This window comes from Netta rufina, assembly GCF_964035555.1.
Source record: "Netta rufina genome assembly, chromosome: 10".
Classification (NCBI taxonomy): domain Eukaryota; kingdom Metazoa; phylum Chordata; class Aves; order Anseriformes; family Anatidae; genus Netta; species Netta rufina.
The window spans coordinates 3,572,286-3,599,701 of record NC_140133.1 but is presented as its reverse complement, the minus strand read 5'-3'; the positions used below and the strand labels follow the sequence as shown (position 1 = coordinate 3,599,701).

The following is a 27,416-nucleotide window of genomic DNA, read 5'->3' as shown; positions in this document are numbered from 1 at the left end:
CACTTTTCTCTCAGTACAGATTTTATTACAATTTAATTACCAGCTTCATCCCATTACAAAAAAAATGCCATTAATTTGTATAGAATTAAAGAAAACACATGTGAGGATAAATGATTACAAAGACAGACCCTGTGAAGTGCAGCAAACTGTTTTCATTACTTTGTGTAACAGCAACGCTGATTACACAGTTAAGGCAAGTCATTTTTCTGGACTAATGTTTGTGTATGCACAACAGCAGTGAAAAGCATCCACAACGGCAGTCGTTGACCAAATGTTTTAATGTTTTTAATTTATTACAGTATGAGAAAAAAAAAATCACAAATGAAAGAAGGAAGAAAGGTAACTTTGCCTCAGCAGCTTCCAACACTGCAGGCAACAGCTATCAAGTAGCCCTGCATGCCCTGGAGTGAATCATCACTTCATTATAGCTCTCACTTGCAGGCACACCATCCTCCACTGAAGTACTTTAAATAGCAGGCTGTCTTTAAATGGAGCTGTGCAAATTCACAGTATGATCTGTCACTTCGCTTCCCAGCCCTTCGGAAGCAGACGGCCCAGCCAGCCTGCCTCAGCCATTCAGGGGGCTGGGGCCAGCAGCCTGCTCGCTGCTCGGGGGCTGCAACACCACCTAGCTCTCCTGCTGGAACCTAGGGACCCCAGGCACTACGGACAGGACAATCAGAGTTCAGCTTTACTTAAAATCAGAAAGCCCCTTCACGTGAAAAAGCAGGGAAAAATGATGACTTTTGGCTAGGTATCAGCCTTGCAGGAGGCAGGGCCGCACAGCACAGCACATGCTGGTGCTGCTTGATATCCTGCACGCTCCCACACTTTGGTGGCCACACTTCGTCTTGACCAACTTTTCCCTGAGCGCTGTGTTCAGCCCTCCAGATGAGGATTGCTGACCTCATAGCTGCTTGGCACCTTAGCCCTTGATGCTGCTAATGCAAACATTTTTCAGCTTCAACCAGAGTAGCACAAGGTGAGACAAGGTAAGTGGAAAACATGGCTGCTTTTTATTAGCTCCTCTATGTCTACTGTATGTTTATCATGACATTGACAAGAACGGCCTCCATCCTCTGCACGCTCAGCCACCTACTGAATTGCACACAGCCAGGCCAAGTTCCCTGCACAGGCAGCTAGGCGTGCTCCTCAGCACCAGTGCATCTTCAGCCATAAATGCCAAGCTGTTCTCGACAGGGAAGCTGAAAATTTGCAGCTGGCAGGCTCATCCAGAACCCTACCGAATTTATTTTGAAGTAAATAACACTGCCTGCCTAGAAGGACCTGACTCCCAAGCAGGTATATACGTGCTTCCTCCGGGACCCAAATACAGAATTATCACTTCATTTGTCTGCGTTTGCTGCACAGACACACTTGTGGAGAAGCGTATTAAACCTTGGCATTTGTTCCTGAAAGAAAAATTTTCAGAGAAAAAGATTGTCTCCCAACAGGCTCGCCTGCAATGCTCTGTTCTACCCCAGAGAAGTACAAAACACCCACTGAAGTTCTGCCCAACTTCTTTAAGCCTTTTTAAGGACTATGATGGTGCAGGGAAAGGGAAGAAAAGGAGCCTAGTCATTGCTTTCTCTGGAGACTGCATATTGCACAAGCCTCTGCACACGACAGCTTTATAGCTACCCTCACTTTTTAAATTAAAAACTAGCGCTGATAAAGGAACAGATTATTTTCCATTCTTTGCTGTCAGGTCCTGTCACCAACAACAATGGGATGAATCTGAGCTTGTTTTTCCTCCCTCCTCCCAGCCCTGGCCCTGGGGATAGCTTGTCCTGGAATTTTTTTCCTGAGAGGCATCTTTATCTCAAGCAACCTCAAAAAGAAATACAGCCAGAGCCTTCAGTAAGCCTTCCTACTCCCTATGGTTTCAGAGGCTCAAGAAAGCCCCTTGGTGTAATGATCTGGGAGGACCATGTGCTGCTGCACAGCTGCTGTGCTCCTGGGGCAGTTTGGACTTGGGAGGGCTCCTGGCATTGCTGGGCATCCTCGAACCAGCAAGCACAGCAGGGTCTCACCTTCAGGTTAAGCAAGGCACCGACAGCTTCTGCAGGTGTCAGTAACAGATCACAACAATTTGCAACCTGTTATTCTAAGGGTAACGTGGTAAATGACCTAAGCAGAAGCAATCTGCCTAGCAGCAATGAGACTTCTGGTTTTGCTTTAAAATGAGGTGTGACTGTTGCCATTATTTCAAATAATGTTTTTCATGTAAAATGGAATACGCTTCTTCTAATGAGGTTTTGAAGTTGGCTTCAAGGCAAGGATTTAAAGCCTCCTTGGAGGTCAGAAGTATTTTTTCTAGTCCCTTAAAAAGGGGTTGATATAGGATTTAATCAGGAGTGGGGAGAGTAACAATTCATTCCAAATGCTATAAATCAGAGATGGTTTGCTGGAGAAAATCCACCTGTTGTCACTTTTAACAGAAGGCAAGGCACAGTGGAAACAACAGACCTTAATAAAGCCCTTCCCAAGATGGAAGGCAGCACAGCAACAGCTCATGGTGTAACACGGGCAGCAGAGCCTTGCAGTGTGCCCAAAGCAGAGCTGTTCGGCAACGCTATAGGAAACACTCAGCTCTGTCACTGTTCTCTCCCTAATAAGATTCCCCATGGAGATTAGATTGAGCAGACACAAGAGATGGTAGGATGGAGGCAGGGGAAAAGAAGTCGAAATAAACTGCTCTGCTGGGTGTTATTTTGTTTGCCTGGTATTTGTATCATTTCAGATTTTACGCTGCACCAATCAGGCCATTAAGTGTTTATAACATCCCGTGGCCCGCTGCTGATCTTGGGGTATGTCTGTCTATACAAACCACTGCTCTGCTGAGAGCCGCACGGTTACCCCAGGGGAGCTGTTACTGAAACGCCAGCTCTGCAAAGGAGTGGCTGCAGCTGTGTAAAAATATCCAGGCCAGCTCCAGAGCAGCTGCTTCAGGTGCCGGCAGCAGCAGAAACCCCGCAGCCAGGAGCTCAGCTTGGCTCACCTGTCCCCAGAGGGTCAGAAGGAATGCTTAGCCAGGTAGCTGGTGCTGACTTGCAGCATGCTTGCAGCAGTACCACAACCAGGCTGCAGCCCATTTCATTTCACCTGGGTGTTTCAGGTGAGCTGCAGTCACGGCAGTGATGACCATCAGGATGCACTGTCAAGATTTTGCCTACTGCAGACTGCGGCTACTCTTACTTGAGGTTGGCTCTTGCCTCAGTCACTGCAAAGTAGTAGGTTAAAACATTCCGTCACAACAGTAAAAACTGGGGAGCTTTGAGCCCTTTTTCATCACTCAGGCATTTCCTGAAAATACTCCATGGGTCTTTTATTTAGAAATTTGGCCCTGTACCCACTTCCTCCTCTGGAATACACTCCTGCTACAACATCTGGTGAATATTGTGCTGGAAAGAAATACAGTTACTACAAGATAATTTGCCCTGGAGAATATGATGGCATTTTTATAGCATAAAGTTTAAAGCTGGAAGACAATCTTTGGTCTGGATGTTTTGAGAAATCCACTTCAAATGACTTCATTTCTCCAAAAGCTCTGTCACTTGAATAAGATGCAGCAACATCACAAGTTACCATGCACTGAAGGATCCCATGTGAAATTCTAACGGCTTTCAATTTGATTCGGAAGTTGCATTCCAGTGAAAGAGGAGCCACAAAGTATCTTTCTCACCAAGTACAGGGAAACAGTCACCCCAGGTTCTTCATGTACTTGAACAGGCCATGGAAGAACTACCCACTGATAATGTCACTTCTCACAACCATTTGTACTGAGCTAGGCAGGAGCTTAGGTTTCCAAAAGCTAAGAAAACCCAGATACTTCATTTGCAGCCCTGACTCCCTGAACCTCCCTCAAGAATTTTTGTTTTACTCTGTATGCTAAAAATGAGTTCTGCAGGTTTTTCAGGTTTCATCTTCTAGACAAAAAACACATAAAACAACATTATGAACAATCGCAGGCTCTTCAAGTACATATACACATTTTTGGCCATTAAAAAAGTCACAATACTAAGTCCCTGCAAAATACTGTGGATTACTCCAGTTTCTTGGATGTACAGTCCCCAAAACACCTCACTGGTACAGACAAAGCTAACTCTGAAAAATCTTAGTAGTTTCAAGTGCTTCAGATCAGACATTCCAGTCCCCAGGACCCTCCACGGGCTGGGCACTAGCCTGCAGGAGTTCCAGTGCATTTAAACCATGATGAACAGCTCAACATGAGCACGAACAAGGCAGGTGTGGTGAGGCACAAACGGGATTAGAAAACATGGCAAGGATTAGGCATACACAAAGGTAACTGGCACTGAAAAGCCCTGTAGGTACCAGTAGGTACCTGAGGTCAGGTAGGTACCAGTAGGTACCTGAGCTCAGGTAGTAAGGATAAAGGATCTAGACAAAACAGACAATCCAGAGATGGAAATCCATTTCTTAGTAAGGCTTTGAGTGTGTGTGGTGTGTTTTTAAGTGCTTTTCTTAAATTAATTATCATAAAAGACAGTGTAGCATTCTTTAAACAGTTACGTTCCTTCATTCCAGTACAAAAAACATATATGCAAAATATGGCTTAAGACCCATGATCAGTTAGGATATAATTTTATAGCTTGTATTAAAAATACTTTTATCCAAATGATAAATATTTTAAAATAAGCGTTTACAAAAATAAATGGTCCATTCCCATAAGGAAGGACATATATAGCTGAAATTCTGAATACATCTTCAGGCAACACAATTATTGATGAAGCTAGTTAATAAAATCTTTGGTATGAGAGTATAGTACATTAATATTCATGCACCGTTGTCTTCCCTTGGCAGATACACTGTACAGATGTCTAAGTGAAGAGGCAGCTTTTCCTTAATTTCTTGATATGTCTTCCAAATACAACATACAAATATTTCTAACATGTCTTCCTATGATAATAGGAGAAAAGCCCAAGATTCTCCTGGCTCTTCCTATGACTTTCGTATCTAAAACAGAAATGAAGATGGGAGGAAAGAGAGAACATGAACACAGTTAAATTTCATTCTAGCTAGTGCGCAGCATCTAGGAAAAATAAAAATCAATACAAAAATTACTCTAGAGGAAAGCCTGTTTCCTTCAATATTGTATGCATCAACAGCCAAGACAGGATAATGATGAATGTGAGGACTGCTGCAGTCCCAGGCACACAAATAGGAGGTTACTGAGCTAGGTAAGGAGGCAGTTTTGCACCTGAGCATGGCCTTGGATATGAGGGTGGTGTGAGTGTGGAATGTCACATCCAGGTCTGGTGGTCCTGTTACACAGGGGGCATTGCGACTCTGCACAGATACAAAAGAGTAACAAGAACTGGATAAAAGAGCCTTGGAAAAAAGACTTGGAGAGCTTTAGCAGCTTATTTTACAGAGTCGCTCAAGTCATCGAGGCACCAGCACCTCCACAGGGAGACAACATGAAGTGTCAATTGGCACAGAAACAAGGGATTAAGGGCTCTAATCTGGTAGAGAAAGGCATAATAAATTTTCAGCTGGAGCTGAAAACAACTTTGTAAGATACACACTTCTAATACTCTGGACAATTAACTGGGATCAAGGGACGTGATGGATCCTGTTTGTTTTTTTGTTTTTTTTTGACTGGTCCATGAATGATTTTCTGAAAATGCGTCTGTAAAATGCTGGTGACTGAACCCGATGAAGGAAGGTGATGGCAGCTAAGGAAGCACAAGAGTTAACCTCAAAGGTCTAATGGTTCTCTGTTAATCTTAAACCCTGACTCTGTGGGAAGTCCAGCTGAGGGACCGATCTGGGAGCAAAGTGTAACAGCCCAGACATCACCCGAAACATCCAAGAGCCTGTGCTACAGATCAGGGATAGCAGCCCACAGCTCCAGAAAAAAGAAAAAAAAAAGAAAATGACAATGCCCAAATATGACTGCTGTGACCAAGGTGTAAGGACCAGAAGGCATTAATCTAAAATGAAGTTTGGGCTCTGATCCCCACCCACCCTGTAGAGATGGCACTTCCCCCAGCACGTGAAGGCCAAGAGGAAGCAATCCCGCTGAGCCAGCTGCCCGCTCCTGCTGGTGCTGACTCGCTGGTTCCCTGCAGCTGACCCACTGGGACATGCCAGTGCCCTTCCTGCTAAGGGTCGCCACCCTCACAACAGCGCTGGGAGAGCAGAGGCAGGGCTGGGAAGCCGAGCAGGTACCTGCCCTGGCCAGCTGTTACGGAGCAGACAGCAGGGAGAGCAAAACCCAGAGCCAGCAGCAGAGGTGATGCTGTAGCTGTTTGGGCTCAGCAATCAAGCAGAGACCCATAGCCCTGGAACCGGTTGTGCTTCAACAGCTCCAGAAGGTGTGGGAGCCAGGAGGTTTGGGGCTGCTTTCCTGCCTCTGCCTCATGGCTGCTGGGAATCATGACCCATTGCTATAGCAACAGGAGCTCACATGGCTGCTGCCTTTAAAAAGGGCCCCTACTTGCGGCATCTTCTGGAGGCAACCTATCCATTATTTATACCTCGGCATGTCTGAAGTGCAATTTGTATCCTAACCTCATTAATGAATGATGACACCTTGACCCGCTCTATTAAGTAAGCCATGTTAGATCAAGAAGCACACCGCTCTCCCCAGTCACGTGCTAAAGTAAGGCAAAAGAGAGAAAAAACACCGAGGTACATTACCTGAGTGAGAGCAATACCAAAACAATGCAAATCCTGCAGCCACGCTAAAACAAGTGAGGAAAAACACTGGACCTAGAGGAAACGAAAAAGGGAACCCATTAGGACAGAGCAGAGCAGTGGAAGTTTATCTCAGTTCCTAAATCATCAATTGCTTTTAATATGCATAACTAAGTGTATTCAAATGAAGCTAGCACATTCACAATTATGTATGTGCTGTACCTAACCTACTATGAAGTACATCTACTACACCATAATTAATTTTTACTAGTTGCTTTGACATCATTCACTGTTTGCCTCTGTTCACATAACTGTATTCTACTAAACTGAAGTGAGAGCTTCCTTAGGTGTTTTCTTAGTATGAAACTTAGCAAAAACACCTTTAAACACTACAACAAAATGCTAACCAGATTACTGGGACCTCACCCACATAATGTAGTGTTTTACTCCATTGGGTCAATGTACTGCCCATGGGGTAAGAGTACTGAGAAAATACAGCACATGAGATTGCAGTCCCTTACAAGCAGGGCTTCAGGGTTTTGTTTTATCCCATTTTTTGCCTTGTGCCTATCTCCTTTTTCCCTAAACAAACTGCTACTCTCCCTGAATCCTGCTGTGGAGGCAGCACGCTCAAGTTCCACTGGGTTCAATCATGCAAAGTCATCTTTTTGTAAGAAGCGTGCAGAATCAGGCCCTGTAAAAATAACTAATGCTAAAGAAGGAAAACAGAACCAATGCCAGAAGCCCATTCAGTGCCAGCCATCAGTTCAGTTTCCTTGATTGCAACTAGTACACAGGACTTACTTTATTCCTGTAGCTGTATGTCTCATTTATTTTAATAGCATCTATGCACACATTCATATAAAATGTAGCAGGAAGGGACTGCATGCAATTATATATACAGCTATTCACAAATTATGCTTTCATAACAAAAACAAATATTCTTGTTCCTGTTTACAATTCTGAAGTACAGAGCCACACGCATACCTCAAACCTCTCACTAGAAACACTGCTTTAATGCGTCTGCCTGGAATTACATGCAGCTTAATGCTGATGTTCAATAAAACCTTTCTAATTCATACTTATCCATATACAAAAGCCTCACAAATATTTATATCAGCTTCTTTATCATCTAATATTCTATTTATATTTATGACTTCCCTATGAATTAAACTACACCTATCAATTTAAGGAAAAACGTACGCTAGACTAACAAATCAGTGGGAGCCAATCACATGGACATGGACATTAAAGAAACAGCAGTGGAGCAACAACTTGGTTGCTCTTTCAGATGTAACCTCCCTAAGAGGGTCACTAGTAGCTGAGCAACCTCCAGTCTGATGGTGGCTCTTTCATCAGCGTGAGGAAGAAGAGAAATTATTTCATTTTCTTATTTCTGAGAACCTTGTCTGATCTTCCTATTATGCTGCAATCAGCAATAGCAGTGTGAACAAAAACCTGAACAGCAAATTGGTTAAATATTCAAAGAAGTGACACACAAATATACGTCGAACTAAACTGTGTTTCTGCCCTTTGTTTCAGTCTTCTATTAGGAGGGAAACTGCCAAAAAAGCACATAAGGTGCTTTTAATATCCCATAATTGAATGCGAATTTCTATATAAAACATCAACTAAAACTTAAATGATACGAGTTCATTATGAATTTCAAAAAATTCATCTTTCTTTCAGTTTCTTCAGCTCTTCAATTTCTTTCCAAAATATCTTTCTGTGAATAAAAAATATATGCCTCTCTGTAATCTGGACATCAAAAAAAGCAAGAGGAAAAAAACACGTTTCCCTAAGGAAAATATAGTTAAGTTCATCCTTGCTTATTTTCCTGTCTTTCTTTTTAAATGATTTGCACTTAAATTGAAAGCTTTAAAAAAAATCAAAAAATTTGAAAGCTATACAGAAAAATTGATGGCCTTGTGCAAAGCCACAGCAGCAGCAGCTGAATAGCCCTTCCTATTCAAACCCTGAACAAATCATAGGAAATGAAGAGTTTAGCTAAAACAAAGCAAGTAAAATACCATTGTGAATATTGATTAAACTCTACGGTCTCTTGAATTTCCTGGCACTGTTTTCCTCAACAGCAGCTCAGTATGCTTTCCTCCATTAATTCCATTTAAATGGTGACAGTAAAGATACCATAAAACAACCAATTTGTTACATGAAATGCAAGTTACATGATAAAATAAATTGCATCATAATCTGAAAAGCCATTCCATAAAGTGACAATGTATGCATTTATTTACCCCTGTCATTTAGCATACATTTCTCCATCTCAGAGTCTATCTCTGTGGAATCTGTGGTTTCTAGAAATAAAAGCAATACATCACAAGTTAGTACTCAGCTCAAGCAAACACACAAACATAATCAGCACATGCTAAATTCTGCAAAATACCACATTTCAGAAAAATATCATTTTTTGACAGGAAATATTAGCCCCTCCCAAAATAAATCATTGCTACAGTTAAACCTGGATATATTTTGATCAAAAGACAGAGTTACACCATCATTTGAATGCACTATAAATAGCTATAAATGGTTGCAGCAACACCTCTGATCTGGTTAGGCTCTAGCCACATAAGTAACATCACACACAGCCGTGCTGGCATTCAGACATGAGGGACAACTACTGAAAACCACTGGCACGTGAGTACTTTACGACACTCAAATTGTTTCCCAAGTGAGAAAAGCAGGAGCTAATCCTTCCGTAATGCCAGAATCTTTCATTGTGCTAAATACAAAATATTTGTGAGCCAACAACGAATGTGCTAATCTGAAAACAACCTTTTGATTTAATGTAGCACTATCCTTTCTGGTCCGTTCTTGAGTAAATCTCCATGCTTGAATATATCTGGCAGATGAAGCACTCAGAACGAACTGCTTGGCACAGATTATTTATCCAAATTCTGCTTTCAGCTAAATACTTGTACAGCTTCTTTTTGAAATCTGTAGGTGTTTTGAGCTAACACCTGGCACAAATAATTTTTGCCTCTAGGTAGCATTTTTTATTTTTTTTTTCTGCAAAATCAAGTTGAAAAGGAGGTTGACCTTAAGACAAGATTTTCAAGAGTTAGCAGCTATAAAATTATTTTTCTGAAATACAAGAAAGTTGTGCTGTTGCTATTTTTTCCCTTTATTTAGAGTCATCCCATGCAGGTTTACTCCAAGTTAGCGCTCTGCACACGTAAGATATAGGGATAACCGCAGAACAGCTTTTGGAAGGGCTTGAGGAAGAATAGTCATTTAGGCTCTCCTAAAAACATGGTCTGAAAGCATAACAGGATGGGTGAGAGGACACTAAGAAAGCAGTTGTGGAGTAAAATATCTAAGCAGCATCTTTGTTTTACTAGAACAGGCCCAGACTGATTCTTTGCCCATTTCATAGAATCATAGAATATCCTGAGTTGGAAGGGACCCTTAAGGATCATCAAGTCCAACTCTTGACACCGCACAGGTCTACCCAAAAGTTCAGACCATGTGCCTAATTTCTTGCATATTCATGCACAGAGACAAGGTGAAGCAGAGCCTCCACCTCTGCTTTGGGCAGGGATCTGCAGCTGATTTTTTTTTTGCTTTCATAAACTTCTTGGTAGACAAGAGGTTTTTTTGTTTGTTTGTTTGTTTGTTTTTAAAAAGGCACAAAGTCAGAGTTTCAAATTTGATGGTCAATAGGACAGAATTTGAGACAGGTCTAAGCTGATGTTCTCCTGCACAACAATTTGGTGCTACATGAGGTGTCCTGGAAAGCTGCCCTGTACACCTGCCCTCAGCCAGACCGCGAACGCTCATCTCCCACATTACAAACATCCCTCTCGGGGGGGGTGACAGCACAGCACTCAAGCAGAACAGAAACATCTGAACCACTTTGCTGCAGAGCTTGAGTCACACTGGGGGAGAAAGGATTGCTGCAGAGCCTCCATGGTGTGCTCTGCATCGATGGCAATCTTACGTAGCCTGCCTGTTGTGAGGGACGTCCTCTCTAGATACTCTAGTAAAGAAATCCCCGCACTCCACGGGAGAGCACAGCCAACTCTGCACTTCTGCCAAGCTATCATTTGGTTGAACTGAGCTGATCCTTTATCTTTCTAATCCGTGTCAGCTTTGAGAGAAATAAAACCATTTTCTGAGTCACATGGAAATCCTGTTTGGCTTCAATAGCTTTGTCCATGTTGTGTGCCTTCTCCACCCTCTAGTGGGAATTAGGAGACATTGCTAAACATTGCACTTGCAATATTATACTTGAGGCAAAGAAAAGAAATCTTGTTCTAGCACAAATACTGAAGTTCTTTTTGTAATGAAAGAGAAGTCTTTGAAAGGTTCTCCTTTGTAGAATATGTTTTTGACTACTCCTATGAGTAACATAAAAGTTGCACATGTTGGAGGTCTGAAGGATAATGCCTGTAATATTCAAAATGATTCAAGTTCACAGAAATGAGAAATTGTAGCTTATACTGAAGAAGTAGCTTTTTCTGAAGAATTAAATCATATGTGGTTTTAGCTCAATATACTGCACAGATGTTTTTCAGCCTTTCAATCCAGAATGCAGACATTTGTTTTAGTTACAGAACTCGTAAGAAGCAGCAAACACATTAATGCAAACACTCTCATCACCTTACTTCCTCCTTGGGTCAATACAAGGAAACTGCACAATCTCACCATGTAGTACTGATTTAACTCAGTTATTTAAATTGTTCTCATCGCTCTGAGGATGGTGACATAAGATTGTACCAAGACACAGGGTATTAATGACTTACAACTGTTACTAGGAGTCCCTCTACATAATGCAATTGCGGATAAATAGCTTGGGAGAACCATGAGCAGCTATTTTTTGCTTTGACGCAGCCTTAGCACATGTACTTGTTATGTGCTGTCTGAACATGAGAAGGCCCTCACCCTGCATGGCTCCTCAAGAAAAGCTCTCTCAATTAACCAAGGGGCCGGGATGAGCATGTTCATGTTCTAGCTAACAGTCAAAAAAAAGTTGCTCAGAGGCCCTGTGCAAGCTTCCTCTCTGCTAGTCTGTCCAGGTGTGACAACAGCACAACGCAGTGTGAGGGGCCATCTGCTCAACATCTGCACACCTACCCATGTGAGTTTTATGGGTACTGATGAACCTGTGCACAGCTGTGCAGTTTCTAGTATCCAGCTGAATTCAGACCATCTACAGGGCATGTAGTCAGGCCTCGGCAAATGTATACAGATAAGGTAAGAGCCATGTTCAGAAATGGCTTGTAGAAGATAAGAGTTATTGAACGTTAACAGAGTTTAAATTCTTAAAACATCAATACACGCTTGAAATTATATTCTTAGTGACTACACTAAGACTTCTTAAGTTGCTCTTAATTACTAAAGGCTGTCTGCAGCCTTCTAGTCAGCCTGGCAGGAAAACCTGTCGCCCTTCACCTCTAACTCAGATAAAAGTGATAGATCGAAGACTATTTGATTCAAGAGCCTGTTCTCTGAAAGGGCATGGCAGCTGCAAGGTGAATAGCAGATCAAAAGCACTGCCTTAGATCTGCTGCAAGGCTGAATCAATAGGGATTCATGTTCAGCTGAGATTCTGAGGCAGGGATGGGCCCGTTCAAGGGAGTTTGGGTATAGGATCTGGAGAGTTGGGGGAGCTTTGCAGCCTTCCTGTGCAGGCAGTGAAGTGGCGCAGTCTACCAGCTGTTATGTTTATGCTGCACAGACACAAACCTTTTCCTTCAAAAAAGGAAGGCTGAACAAAACTAGACAATGATGTACCTTAAAAGGTAATTACAATTTTGCCTGCTTTTTTTCTGCCAGTTGCATGCCATACTCCAGAAATAAGAGAAAGAGTAGATTTACTTGTTGGTCTTTTGTTTCTTTAGACTTAGGAACTTTTGATGAAACAGTTTGAATCTAAATAGTGTTTGACCCACGTTACTAAAACTTCCTCTGGCACATATCTGTGGAGATTTTATAACTGGAATCAACTGACTGGTGAAGCATTAGTACTGTTAGATATTAGTACTGTTAGATATTTCTTAAGGAATTCTTAAACTGCAGTCCCTTTGCACCTTCACTAACCCATATGCAGGAGCTTTCCCTCAAGCTGCTCAAGTCATTTCAGCATGCTGGAGGCCTAAACATATTTCCCATCCATTTTGAATATTGTTCTTTTCTCCAGTTCACTAGGCAGGGAAAAAAAAAGAAAAATCAACATACAGTGATTCAGGCTTGATACTTTTCCTTAAAGAACTTAGCTTCTTTGCAGTGTAGTGTCAAATCTGAAGTTTGGGCTTCAGTCCTTCTGGACTATGTCCATGTATACATATACATATTTTTGGTGGGAAGTTTTATGGACATCAATCAGGCACGCCAGATGCACAAAATGAGCCCTAAGTGACTAATATTGTAGTTCAGCATTGCAAAGGTACATGGATGAAACATGATTTAGCAGTGTTTGCTTCATCTTAAAGTAGACACAACTGGGTGATTTACAGATTGAGATAAAGGCAAGTTTCTTAGCCACTGGGTTTTTAAGCTTAACAAATTGAAGGTTTTTTTATTCTAATACTCTGACTTGTTGTGAAGAAGAGTAAACACTGATGAAATAAAAAATCCATGAAGAGCCAATGTTACAAAGAGAGAAATTGTCCCTCATATGAGCTATACTGCTGTCTTACATGTAGCACTTAAAACGTTTCAAGCATGAGTGCTCGTATTTCTAGGTTATCAAATATTTTTTGAAATCCCAAACCCACCAACAAGAAGAGCTATGCAATCAAAATCCCTTACTGCTTTTTTAAAATTCCAGTCAGATGAAATCCTTACATTAAATATATATATATATACACACGTAAATAATCTGAACAGATCATCTGAAATGAGATTTCATAATACATGGATAAGGAAATCCACAATTCATTCAACGTACAAATCAACTTACTCAAGATTTTCCTGCTTGGCAGGTCATTATACAGCTGTTCAGCATTGATCTGTAGAGCTCTGTAAAATTCTTGACAGTGTCTGTCTCCTTTCTTTTGAAGGTGCTTTATCAGATATGAGAGCCTGGTATGGAGTGATGCCTTTGGATTCCTGAACTGTAAGAGAAAAACACTCATCAGAAGAGAGACTACAACAGCTGGAGAACAATCTTATATCACTTCACAATATGCCAAGAAATAAAGATATTGAGCTCATGTTACATTTGATAAAACAATGGGCCAGAAAATTAGGGGAACCTAAAAAGGACATGCTTGGGACTCTTCAAGACCCTGAGCTCCATCTGGACAGCACTGCTTGTTGGAGAGCATATTGCCTCTGCTTTCCTTCTTTTCTTTTTTTTTTTTTTTGCTGTCTCAATAAAGTGACAGCTACTTCACATTTGATGTTTCCTCTGTATTCAAACTAACGTGGTACTTGCCACTCCACAATTTGAGTCTGACAGCAAATAGGAAATACCAACAAATGCCATGTTTTCAGGTTTTCCCTTAGATACCTAGCAGTGATCACCCAAAAAGGTATTTTATACTACTTATATTAGTCCCAATATTGGAGTGTTCATCATCCCAAGATTACACATCTCATTGCTTCCAGAACTGCTGCATACCCAGTGCAGCATTTATGAATTCTCATTACTCAGGCACGACGGCAAGCAGCTGCAGAAGAAAGCTCTTTTTTTCTGTACTCTAAAATGTGATGAATATTAGAAGACCTTACAAAGAAAAATGAAAATGTGTACCTTACACACATCAGACTGATCTCAGCTTATTTGGAAAGTGTCCAAAGTCATTCTCAGCAAAGCATTAGATTTCATACCAGTACAGTAGATAATATTTGCAGTACATTTAGTTAGGATCAATTCATTCTCTAGGGGGATGGGAATACAATGCATCTGATACAACACTCCTTATTCTGGCAAAATTTCCACAAGGTCAAATAGATACATCAGGAATGGTAAGCTTCCTAAATGCTCAGAGATGACAGAAACTTGCCTGGACCTACATGAAAGTAGCTCGTTACTATTTGCTAAGTGTAGAAATCAATCAAAAAAAAAATCATAAATTCCTTTTTCATTTATTTTGAAGACCTTGAGGAAATTAGACCATCTTTAATTGTGCACATGATACTGATTGTCGTAACTTGGTGGCTGGATTGGCTCAGCTGATGACGTAGCGCTGTTCTCCACCACCAAATCACTATTTATCCCCATAAAGTTTGACTGAGAAAGAATTAGATCTATGCTTTCCTATTGCAGAACTACTCATGTGCCAAAACTCTGAGCCTTCTGCAGACAATGCAATCAGTAGAGGGCAAGTACAAGCTGTTACAATGAGGATCTGGGAAGCTTTTAACTGCCTTTCAGTCTACACAGGTTTAAAAGATCTTTCTTCCTAAAAACAGCTACCTGTTTTTCATAGCTCAAGGAGGCCTTCCTCCACGTACAGCTAGACCTCCTGAAGATGTTACTAACTCCATCCACTTCTCAGCCCCAACAATTATAGAAGACAGCAATGAGGTGAAGAAGCAACTCAGCTCACATGTACCTGACCTAGTCTTTGAGCTGCTACCAACAGAAAACAGAGGGTATTATGTTGAGAAAAATAGGGATAGAATTTTCTTAACACAGAAGTTTTCTTGGCACTTCACTGTTTGAAGATACATTTGTTAATCCCCGAAGTGCTGAAATACTACAGAAAGAACTGCTAATATAAGTGCAAATTAAGATGAGAAAGAACGCCTAGGCAGATATTGAAGAATGTGGGCTTTTTAGTGTGAAAGGCTCACTAGACAGCACTCAGAAAAACAATGCAACATTCAGAGAGATAATAAAATTCATTACGTTACCTTTTCTGCTTCTGTATCGGTGAGAATTTGGGGGTAGACTCTATTAAGCTGAAGAATAATTTTATCAACCACTTGCTCATTCAGTCGGCTATTGCTTGTAAGAAAATACATGTCATGTTGCAGCCGCTGACAATACGACTGATCTAAGAATAAAATAACACAAAGAACAAGACACAGTAAGTAATATCACAGTAAGCAAAATCACAGTAAGCAAACTATTTTTAAGTCCTGTACATTCCACTTTCCTAACAGTGGTTAAATGCATAAAATAGAATTATTACCATCACATAAGTTTTGAAAGCCAAACATATCAGGGATATGTAACACAGCCACATGCTTTCAAAGACCTGTCCATTAAAATTACACAAGCCTGACCCCCTGGCTAGTCACTGGTACTGCCCTCTCTTTCCAAAGGCTCTAAATTATTTGGATGTCAAGCACTAACCAATATCTAATCATATTGAGAGCATCCATTCGGTCCTAATATTGTTAAATCACTGAACATTTTCTGCCATTTATAAATACAAAGTCAGATTGCAGAGCTTAAAAATAACATCTTAAACTAACTTTTCTGTAAATGTGTTTCATAGATGTTCTCTATTACATAGCACAGTAAAAGGACTTAATTTGGCTTCAAAGGACGTAAGCAGCTGATACCAATACACAGAGCAGTGCTGGTCTTTGCCTGCTGCTTAGGACCCGATGATGACAGCGGCTGGCGGTACAGGACGGGGTGCAGGGAAGCTCGCCCAGACAGTCACAACAGGGCTGAGACAACTTGGCACCAATGTCACCCAACCTGCCAAGGGTTTAGTGCTGCCTTTTGTCTAACAGGAGAAGCCAGCCATGTGCCCAGCATAAACTGCCCAGACTGAAACAAAACTGGAACATTGGGAGCAAATCTCTGTTAAAGGGCCATGAATTTTTTTAAAGAAGGAATCCTTGCATTCCACCTCACCCAGGAGAGGGGAGAAAGAGAATTCAAAAGCAGTAACTTTATTTTATTTTCTTTTTTTTACTGTGACACTGTGTGTGTACACTCAAATACTCATTCCAATAAAACACCCTTTTATATTAATCCAGACCTCTGCAAATGCACAAATCCACACTTGCTATTGTTTTGGGCACCATTTCCAATTTGACAGCAATGGCTTTTGCAGGAGTTTCACTCTTAGAGCATAGCTTTCCCTATAGCTATTAGTGTGTATTGCCCATACTAAAATACAGACACAAGTTCAGGCAGGTTCCACAGGTTACTGCGCCCTTATCAGATTCAGAAATGGAACATCTGTGACAATGTTTTAAGTGTTAACGTCTGACCTGCGCAAGTGTGCTCTACCAAGTCCACCGGTCGATGTAAACTGCTAAAGTTGAGCGCATCACACCCGAGCAGCACAGGAAGAAAAAAAAAGGAAAGAAAAGGAAAAAAAAGCACAGTACCTTCCCCCTGCTTAAAGCACATGCACAGGTTTTATGGTATTTTGGCTACCAGAAAACACACCATCATCACTTCTCTGTGCCCTGTGATTTAGAGAAGACAAACAGAAGAATTAAGGAGAAAGCCAGAAAATGAATGCATGATGCACTGTGCCTATGCACAGCCCTTGCTCTTTCATAGTTGTCTTTTTTTTTTTTTTTTTTTTTTTTTTTTTTTATTACACTGTCCTTTTCCTGCGTTTGTATAGTACTAACAGCATTTGCAGGAAGGAGCTCAGGAAAACCTCCCAGTGTGATCACTGTGCAGTAACAACTTCTCTGCTGCCAGTGCCACTCCTGCTCAAACAAAAACACAGCTATTGATACTGCACAGAGCGGCATTCCACAGGCAAAACAGAACTGGAGTCACATTCTTACTTTTTATTACAAACACATTATTTTCATATGTTTCTAATTCCTAGCCTTCCCACTTCTCTCTTCCAAGGCAGACTTACAGTGTGCTGTTAGAAACACAGTGCACTGACACATTTGCTGAGCAAATCTGTTTTGCTGCACTAAGTTCAACAAAAGGACTGAAATCAAACTTCTCCTCTTCAAATCCACTCATCTGGATGCGTGACAGGCTCAGGTAGGACTGGGACATAACACGAACAGGGCCTCAGGCACCAGGGTACCATCAAGTTGTCTGTCTGTGCCAATAGGTTTTGGGGAATGAGATGCCATGTCACCTGCTTCCTCCTTGCCACCCAGTGAGGACAGATTCCTCCTCCTTCCTCTGCCTCAGCTACATGATCTGAAGTGTCTCTGAGCATCACAAACAACTCTGTACATCCTGCACGCTTACAAAAACACACTTTGAACCCGCGGCTTACAAGCTAGTAGAGCCATTAAACTTCAAATAACACCTTGACATTCAATAACAAATGACAACAAGTGCTAAAAGCAAGGCAAAGATCCAACAAACAGGATATATACTAGTTAGTAAAATAAAAACAGCACTGAAGTGTCATCTCTTCTGGTTCCCACATGCCCCGTTACTGCCTCGTCAGCACAGATTCCCATGCAGGCAGCACAAGGAAGTCTATCAGAAGCAGTTACACCTATGAAGTTAATTGTGACCAGCTGATGATCACATTTAAGCTGAGATCATTTTCTGAGCACTCAGGTGCACTCCATGTCCTCACAGTGCTTTTCATTTACACACACTCACTGAACCATCATCAGTCTTATCAAAGGCTTTTTGCTGCCATCTGCAACCTGCACACTTGTGCACCACAGATTACATTACGTAGCGTAAGCCTCACTGAGATTTCAGGAGTGGCTCCATTTTCCTCCTGTTTAAGACAAAATGCTTGAGGAGAGAGCAAGACAGCGCTCTTAGCAGACATTGCTTTCTGTGCCTGCCAAGGACAAACCCTAGGTCTGGCTCAGGTGCCTGCAGGATGTTTTTCCAGTCCCATGGGCTGCTCCGTTTCCAAGAGTTACCTCTGAAGCGGCCTGCTTCCTGCCCCACAAAGACGCTTCACCCACCTGTACCATCACCTCCAAACCACCTCACTTCAGGATGTAGGACTGGGTGCAAGGTTTAAAATGTTCTGGAGAGAGGTTATTGAGCTCAACACCAGTTCAACACCAAGAAGTAACCTCCAGCATCTCCCTGGCTTCTTCTGAAGCCCCCCAGCTCTCCTGGGACGCCGAGAAGTCTCTGCTCAGCCCACAGGAGCAATGGCAGTGTTCAAGCTCCTGGTAGACCAGGAAAGAGAACGCCCACGGAGGCCACCCACCAGTGCAGAACTGTGCTCCAGCTGCTAAATTAAATAAATAACAATAATAAATTCCACACCCGCAAAACCCCACCAATGCTAGCGGCTGGGACGTGGCACCCTGCCCTGAGGTGATAAGGCTATCTGGAAAGCACACACATGCATTCCAAACCCCACATGCTGCTCTGTGGCCCAGTGTGCCCAGGCCTGTCCCAGCCACCTCCTGTCCCCACCAGTGCCACCAGCAGACACCAGTGGCAGCTTGTCCCCAGGCCACTGGGCCCTGCCCGGGGCAGCCAGCTGGGCCCTGCTGTAGCACAGCGGCCCGGTGACCCGCCATGTTCTGCCCCAGCACGGCAGTGCTCTACAGCAGTCTCACCAATGCTTGTCAGTACTGAACACACCCTTCACTTACATTTTTAAATAAAAGAAGCCCAAAGCAGCTAGCTTCACACCTGCAGTGAAACTACCAACACATTTTCAGGCTCTAGGAATCCAGGAGCTGGTGGTCTGGGACATTTCACATACCCACCCTTTATCTCACTGCCTCAAAGAGGCAACAGCTATTGGAAAGAAAATCTTAAATCTCTATGCCACGGTGACTGTTTTTAAGCAGAAGCCACCGCAGCATTGCAAGGACCATCTCATTATTGGCTGGTGCTTGCCCAGAAGCCTGAAGCAGCAAAACCACGGACCTTGACCACAGCTACAGTGCCACGGCATGGCCAGACATTTTAACACCCCCCAAATGGTGTTGCTAGCTGCTGGCACTGACAACACAAACATGTCGCTATCAGGTCGCTGTCATAAACTGCTTTGTAATTTTCATTCTGCTTAATTATTCTTTCCTTAGAAGACCCCATATTGTTTTGTACATAAGGAACAACAAATGGGACAGAGCAAACTGGATTTTTGCTTCCACCCCCCTTGTGTACTCTCTTTCATAACCTACTTTTGCTGCCCTTTCAGATAAAAAACACGTGGCCCAGTGGCCATACCATCCTTACATTGCATTTTAGATTGCCACCTACGTTTAACACTGTAAAACAAACAAACAAACAAACAAACAAACAAACCCCCATGGCTGAATTTCAAATTTGTATGCCTGTGGTCAGTCATTCCTCACAGCAATGTGCCACTAAACTGTGCTCTGTGCTGTAATCCATGCAGGGGCCCAGGGAGCCTGAACACTGCCAGCTGCCTGAAGCCAGGCAGGTAGGCATTTCCAATGAACACCTCCACCAATATTTACATAAGGACTCACGATACTGTCTCTTACACCACTATATATTTTTATGGTGCTGTGTTCTGTTTGGTTTCCCATTAAAAGCCTCCTTCAATTTACCAAGCAAACAGACAAGATAAAGCAGAAAAATTTAAATGCAACAGACGCAAAACCCCAATACATCTCTCCTGTTCTTCATAACAACACATATAATTTGTGAACATCAGTTCTAGAAACTTAATGGTATCTGCTAGGTAATGTAAACACGAGTCGCAACTTCCTGTAAAACTTGCTCAATCATTTTCATAAACCTCACAAAGGCAATCTGACAATTAAAACCTCAAGGCGTGGGTCCAACTACTTGCATGTATGTATGCGAACTCCCTGTTAAAGCATCTCAGCAAAGAGCTGAAAAATCAACGAAATGTTAGTTTTTACTCTAATTTAGTTGTTGGCTTTCCCCTTTCAAGGGCCTACCTAAGAAAGGCATGCTGAGGATTTAAGAGGGAATCTGGCTGCAGAGAAGTGGACCCAGATTATCAAATCACACTGGTTACCAAATGTACCCGTGATGAGGGACTAGTCTGCTCCTCTGGCCTGGAATCGGTGATATTGAGCTAGAAGACAGCTTGCCCCTCTCCCAAGCTTCACTTACACAAGGCCACCACTGCTACCACAAGGTAAGTGCCTTGACAGCAACTTCAACAACTTATCTTTATCTGGACGTCTTTTAAAAATACAAGATAAAACAAAGAAGTGTTAAAATGCTCTTTATACTTGAATGTGGCATTATTTTACGTGGTCCTTCAACCTTCATATGAAAAATAAGTAATTGGGCTCTAAGGTAACCAGGAGAGCTCATCCTGCAGGTGCAGTGGCACAGTCTCACTGAGCAGAAGGCTGGGACCAGGTGTAAGTGACAGATTTCTTTCAGTCATCGCGCACTGCACAGCCGGCCTGCTCTAGCGTGAAATCTGGTATGGAAGTAACTCTGCCCTGAGGAATTCTTTTGCCCACATACATTACAGCCCCGCTGCTTTTGGTGGAGAAACACATATGCTTAATTTCACACACACGCCTGATCCCATTTGCTGACTCTAACCCTCAGCACAACTCACGCATCTCTCCGTAAAACCTGCAGAACTGATGCCAGCACTGCAAGGCAAGCTCCCTGCTCCAAGTGCCGGAGCGAAACCTTGACAGGGAGCTGGGAAACAGGCGGCCTCGGTCCGGCCCCGCGGCGTGCAGCGAGCACCTCCCGCGGCCCCCGGCTTGTGCAGCACGGACCGCCCCTGCCCAGCAGCCGCACACGTCCCGGTGACTCACGAGCTGGTTTTGGCTCGCGGAATTAAATTAAACCCGGGGGCGGCTCGGCCTCGGGATCTCAAGTTTTTAGGACCCGACAGCGCCGGGGACCGATCGCGCGGCGGCAGGTAAACAAACGCGCAGCCCAGAAGCAGGGCGGCACGGAGAGGTACAGGGCAAACACGGGGTGCTGCCGCAGGGCGCCCAGTATGAGCCAGTACAGCCCAGCACAGCCCAGCATGACCCAGCACAGCCCGGCGCGGGGCTGCGCTGCGAGCGGCGGCGCCCCCCACCCCGTGCACCGCCCGGCCGAAGCCCCAGCCCCTTCCCCAGCCCCTTCCCTTCCCTCCCGTTCCTCACCGGCCATAGCGGCCCGGCCCGGCCCTTCCTGCTGCTGCCGAGCGCGGCGGGGCCGCCCCGGGGCTGGGCAGCGCCGCCCGCCCCGGCCCGCCCCCGGGCGGCCCTGACAGCCCCGTGTGTGTGTGACAGCCGTGTGACAACCGCGCACCAGCCGTGTGACAGTCGTGTGCAAGAGCAGCCCGCGTTCCTGCGGTGCGGCCGCGAGGGGTGAACCCAGCCCGCGGGTCCTCAGCCCCGTCCCAGGAGACCCTCGGCTCCCCTCGGCGGCAGAGGAGTGCGCAGCGAAGCATCCGATTAGTAAGGGCGTGTTTGCTTCCGAGGAAGGAAGTGCAAGGAACTCTGTGTACTTTAAAAGCTCCCGTCAGCATAAAATTTCATAAACCTTTAATTACCCAGCAAGGTGTGGAGACAAAATGATATTCCCAGATATAAACGCTGTGGAGAAGCAAGGCTGAACCGTATGTTTGCGAATTAGAATCATAGAACATCCCGAGTTGGAAGCGACCCATAAGGATCAGCAAGTCCAACTCCTGGCACCGCACAGGTCTGCCCAAAAGTTTAGACCAAGTGCACAGTCCAAACACTTTTTAAATTCAGACAGGCTCGGTGCAGTGACTACGTCCCTGGGGAGCCTGTTCCAGTGTGCAACCACCCTCTCGGTGAAGAACCTCTTCCTGATGTCCAGCCTAAACTTCCCCTGCCTCAGTTTAACACCATTCCCGAGGGTCCTATCACTGGTGTTTACAGAGAATGGGTCACCTGCCTCTCCACTCCCCCTCCCGAGGAAGTTGTAGGCAGCGATGAGGTCCCCCCTCAGCCTCCTCTTCTCCAGGCTGAACAGGCCCAGTGCCCTCAGCCACTCCTCATATGTCTTCCCCTCTAGGCTCTTCACCATCTTCGTTGCCCTCCTCTGGACACTCTCCAACAGTTTAATCTCCTTTTTGTACTGCGGTGCCCAGAACTGCACACAGTACTCGAGGTGAGGCCGCACCAGCGCAGAGTAGAGCGGGACAATCACCTCCCTCGACCAACTAGCGATGCCATGTTTGATGCACCCCAGGATACGGTTGGCCCTCCTGGCTGCCAGGGCACACTGCTGGCTCATATTAAACTTGCTGTCAACCACAACCCCCAGATCCCTCTCTGCAGGGATCTGCTCTCCAGCGTCTCATCGCCCAGTCTCTATGTATAGCCAGGGTTGCCCCGTCCCAGGTGCAGGACCTGGCACTTGCTTTTGTTAAACTTCATGTGGTTGGTGATCGCCCAGCTCTCCAATCTGTCCAGATCCCTCTGCAAGGCCTTTCCACCCTCAGCTGAGTCCACAACTCCTCCAAGTTTGGTGTCATCAGCAAATTTGCTCAGAACTCCTTCTAGTCCTACATCCAAATCATTTATAAAGACATTGAAGAGGACTGGCCCTAAAATGGAGCCTTGAGGGACCCCACTAGTGACCGTCCGCCAGCCTCATGTGGCCCCATTAACCACAACCCTTTGAGCCCTGCCCGTCAGCCAATTGCTCACCCATCATATGATGTTTTTGTTAAGTTGTATGCTGGACATTTTGTCCAGTAGAATCCTATCGGAAACTGTGTCAAAAGCCTTGCTGAAGTCCAAAAAGATCACATCAGCTGGTTTCCCTTGATCGACTAGACAGGTGATCTTGTCATAAAAGGAAATCAAATTTGTTAGGCAGGACCTACCCCTCATGAACCCATGTTGGCTGGGACCAATGACAATTGTGATGAAGGAATATGTTTTTACTTTTTTTTTGTTTGTTTGTTTTTGTTTTGTTTTGTTTCTTAACTATGATATCTGGTATTTTTCTAACAGAAAAGTTTGTTTTCTCCTATGGTAAAGATACAGCATGATTTATAATTATGACTTACGTTGAAAACACGGCACCCAGTTAACACACTGCTGCCCTGCACAGCCCTGGGCATCTTCAGGCACTGGCTTAAGAAGACACTTTTCACTAAGACAACTTGGTTCTGTTACACAGCAAGTTCCCGAGCAGCACAACACACCCTTGCACTGGAAACAAAACCTTTGCATGGGTGGCCACAGAGACAAAAACAGCTGAAGGGTTAGCCCGTAAGAAGTTGTGTGTCTGTGCCATTTAAACCCTAATGGGTGAGGAAGTTATAGCAGTGTACTGGGATTAGTTAGACAGATGATAAAACATACAGCCCTTGCTTTTGGTGATGCAGTGTCTTGGGAGCAGACACCTGAACATTTAGATGGGACCCAGGAAGAATCCAGATCTTTCCTGCATTGCTCTTCCACAGCCTGCTGGTCCCTTGCTTCTTCCAGAAGTGCTTGGCTGCGTGCTCTATGGAAAGTCTGGGTTTATATACATATATATAGGTTTACATGCTCCCAGACTGACTGGAAGCTGTATTTGGTGCACGTGTCAGCAGCAGATTTTAACTTGCTGTGTGAAGCCTAAAAATGAGGCCAGTGCAGTGCATGAGCCTGCAGGTCCCAGCTGCGACCCCGGCAGGGTCAGGAGAGCTGCGCTCACTTGGTGCTGGCTGCAAGCAGGGGTCAGCCAGTAACAGCGCTGGGTTCGACCCGTTGGAGACCTCTGTGGGTTCAGATCGCAGCTCCTTCAGTGAGATTTTGGCCCAGCTCCGCCACCGAGCTTGCAGTGCTGAAGCCTGATGCCCGGCCTGCTCAGGCCCACAGTGCAGGCAGGGGCTGCGAAAGGAACCGGGGAGGACTTTCCTCACAGCCGGCTGCACGTCCCTGCAGGAGACGGCTCAGCTAAGCCTAGGCCTGGCCACGGAGGGGGAGAGGTGGAGTAAAACAGAGCCTTTGCGGGAAGTTTGCGAGTGCTGCCACTTGGCGGTGTGCGGGAGGAAGGGCCATACCCGGCACCAGCCCTGAGAAGCTGCGTGGGGATGGATACCGGGCTGTCCTAGCAGGGTCAGGCAGTCCTCAAGTCTTCCTCCAGACCTCTGAGCTCTGCAATATTCTCGCCTTCGTTCTCAGCGCCTGGCCTTCCCTGCCAGGTTGGCATTTCCACCCTGGTGGAGCACTCCGGGGGCGAGGCTCCCACCCGGCGTCACATCCAACACCTGCACCCTCTGAGCCTCGTCTCTGTGGGGCTAACACAGGACATCCCCCTGGCCAGCAACCCTGAGCTTTTGCAAGCCAGCCTGTTACAACCACCTTAATTAGCAAATGAGATACCCAAGACCCCACATTTACTCCTGAAAATGTCTCGGTCTATACCTCCATACTTCAAATTGAAGCAGCTTCCCTATCTTTAAAAAATGTAATAATATAGGAGAAAAAAAAATAATAAAAAAAATAATAAAAAACCCCACCTCCTTGGAAAAGTTTTAGTATTACAAAATAATGTGACATGGTTATGGTGCCTGCCCTTGGGAAGATGAATAGACTATAAGCATCCTGAGTTTATTCAGTTCACCCTCAGAATTCCAGATTTTCTGAACAGCATGAAAACAGGTTTTTAACTTATTATTATTGCACACAGAGACCTTAATCATGCCCATATCAAAGTCATTTGTAGCAACCTGATGTAGTAATAGAAACAGGCACCTTGTGGAAAGGAAATTGTCATTTTTATAGCTCCTCTCATCATATTTTTAAGCAAATTTCATCTGTATATTAAAATATTACAGCAATAGACGTTGCTGAGCACTGAGAAGCAGTGGCATATGGCACGATGAAAGTTTGCTTTTATGACTGTGTTATACAGCTGTGAGTTCACTGCAGTTTGTGCTCTTCTCAAAAATGTCCCTGGAGTCACTACCAGCATCTAAACCACAGACCTGAAAACCTGGTAGCCTTACTGTGACACAGACTGAAACCTCTGACACAAATGATATTTAGCAGGCAGTGTTTCTGAGCGCTGTGGAATGAAAGTGCAAAGCAACCACTCAGGAGTGCCGCAGCGTACACTGACACACTGCCTGGAGATATTTTTGTCCTGCAGGCTCAGATAATGATGCAAGCATCAAGGGTTAAATAAAGCTTCTCCTCATGCCCGTGGCACGTCTGCCTGCTGTAACCTTACCGCCAGGAAGGTTGCTTCGGGAAGGCAGGTACAGGAGGCAGGCGGCGGGTGCTGGGGGGGACACGGCCGTGTCCCACACACACACCACCCGTGCTGGGGCCTGGCCTTGGCAGGATCCGGCCACCGAGTCCCCTCCCACAGCCAGGCCTGTGACATTCAAAGAGCACAGCCAGAAATGGAGCACAGCTTTCAGGACCAGCAGCCAGGACAAGCTGGGCACAGAGGGCTAAATGAAACCCTTGTGCCCTGTGAGGCAAATTGTGCTTTATTTTCAAAATGGTCACAGACAGAGCAGCCCTGGGCCAGGCCCTCGCTCCCTGTTGCCAGCCGAGCTGGACCATGGGGCTGATCTGGCTTCTCAACCTCTGGGATTTCTCTCAGGCTTCCTCCCCCCCCCCCCAGCCTAGCAGCCAGATGAAGCGACCTGACTGAGTTTCATTTCCCAGCTTGTACAAGGGCAGCAGATGCATTTCCTGGGTAGTTGATCTCCAACGCGATCGCTGCTTCCCCCTGCGAAACCGCCTGATTTCTTTATTTATCAGGTCACTTCATTTACTAAGCCTTTCCCTTGCCATGGTGGCGTCAGCATGCCGCGTTTCCTCATTCTATCCGTTAACTGTTAAATCACAACATGAGTCTCCACTTTCCCCCAGCTGAACGGGACCAGAGCCCTGCAGAGACGAACAAAACCCGGGTTTCAACCTAGTCTCACCCTGCGTTCGAGGAGGAGATGTGCTGGGACTGCCTGAGCCCCCCTCACTTACATGTCCTGTAGAGCATGGTCCGGGCGGCGGCGGGGCCGCTCCCCCCGCTTGTGGTGGTGGTTTTCTTTTTTTCTTTTTTTTTTCTTTTTCCTTCTGGCTCCAGACGCCAGGGCGGAAGCTCCACCACAGAGCTTCGCTCCCTGGCGGCCCAGCCTCGGGGGGGGGGCCCGGGGCAGGTTTCGCTTCTGGTGGCTGTGACAGCAGGGAGCCACCCACTGTGTCCTTGGGAATGTTGGCGACGTTGGCAGGACGCAAAGGTTGCACAGACAGCGCAAAAACGGAGCACCCCTTGCTCCTGGCACACCGCAGAGGTCGGCACGTAGAATAAGCCCTCATATATCGGCTGTAACTCACGTCGGAAATACCACAGACAGTGCTGTGAGGTTGTACGTGGGGTGACAAAGAGCTTCACATATGTGTTCAAAACCACGCGGCTTGATATCTGATCCCTTTTAAAATAAAACAAAAACAAAACAAAAAAAAACAACAACAAAAAACAAATTATGTAAAGGAGTAAAATACTCGCCCCATTATGTGTTTTTTGTTTGTTTGTTTTTCTGAAAACCCCTAAACATTGAAATTTTGTGAAGGCAGGAAGCAAATAAAGCCAACTGAGCATCCTCCCCTTAACATAGGTGTATAAATAAACAGCTGGCAGAGCTGGTAAGCTGAGATTCAGCCCAGCTCCAGCGGAGAACAAAGCCACCGTGTGTGCAGCATCCTCACAGGGAAGTGACCACCCTGCTAGCCCCAGTGCCTCACCTGACCGCCACTGTCTAGGAAGGACAAAAAGGACATTGTGCAGCCAGCACACAGCCCACGGGCTTTATGAATTCAAGGCCAGCATCTGGGTGTGGATTTGAAGCTATTGCAGACCGCAGCTCATAGATGCAACATACCTCCTGTGGGAAACACTACTGTGAGCATTTCCATACAACCCTGACCTTGAAACACGTGGATAGTCTGAACATATACGTGCTTAAGTATAGCACCAGGGATCCAGGGAACAAGCTGCTTCACTTCTGCCTTACACC

At 44.8% G+C, this 27,416-nt stretch overlaps 1 protein-coding gene across 5 annotated transcripts; it reads right to left on the bottom strand.

Moving 5' to 3' along the window:
* On the bottom strand, nucleotides 1-26,583 carry CARD19 (caspase recruitment domain family member 19). Of its 5 annotated transcripts, none has more exons than XM_084292763.1 (7): nucleotides 26,383-26,583; nucleotides 16,927-17,007; nucleotides 15,487-15,629; nucleotides 13,586-13,739; nucleotides 8,919-8,978; nucleotides 6,667-6,738; nucleotides 1-4,977 (listed from the first exon to the last, which is right to left on the bottom strand). In XM_084292763.1, exons 2-7 carry the CDS (start codon nucleotides 16,946-16,948, stop codon nucleotides 4,865-4,867), a joined length of 564 nt encoding a protein of 187 aa, XP_084148889.1. In that variant the 5' UTR covers nucleotides 16,949-17,007; nucleotides 26,383-26,583; the 3' UTR covers nucleotides 1-4,864. The 5 variants fall into 5 exon arrangements, with proteins under 5 accessions (XP_084148889.1, XP_084148888.1, XP_084148891.1 ...); XM_084292762.1 differs by lacking the exon at nucleotides 26,383-26,583 and adding an exon at nucleotides 21,577-21,690; XM_084292765.1 differs by lacking the exons at nucleotides 16,927-17,007; nucleotides 26,383-26,583 and adding an exon at nucleotides 21,577-21,662.
* Between the last annotated feature and the right edge of the window lie 833 nt (nucleotides 26,584-27,416).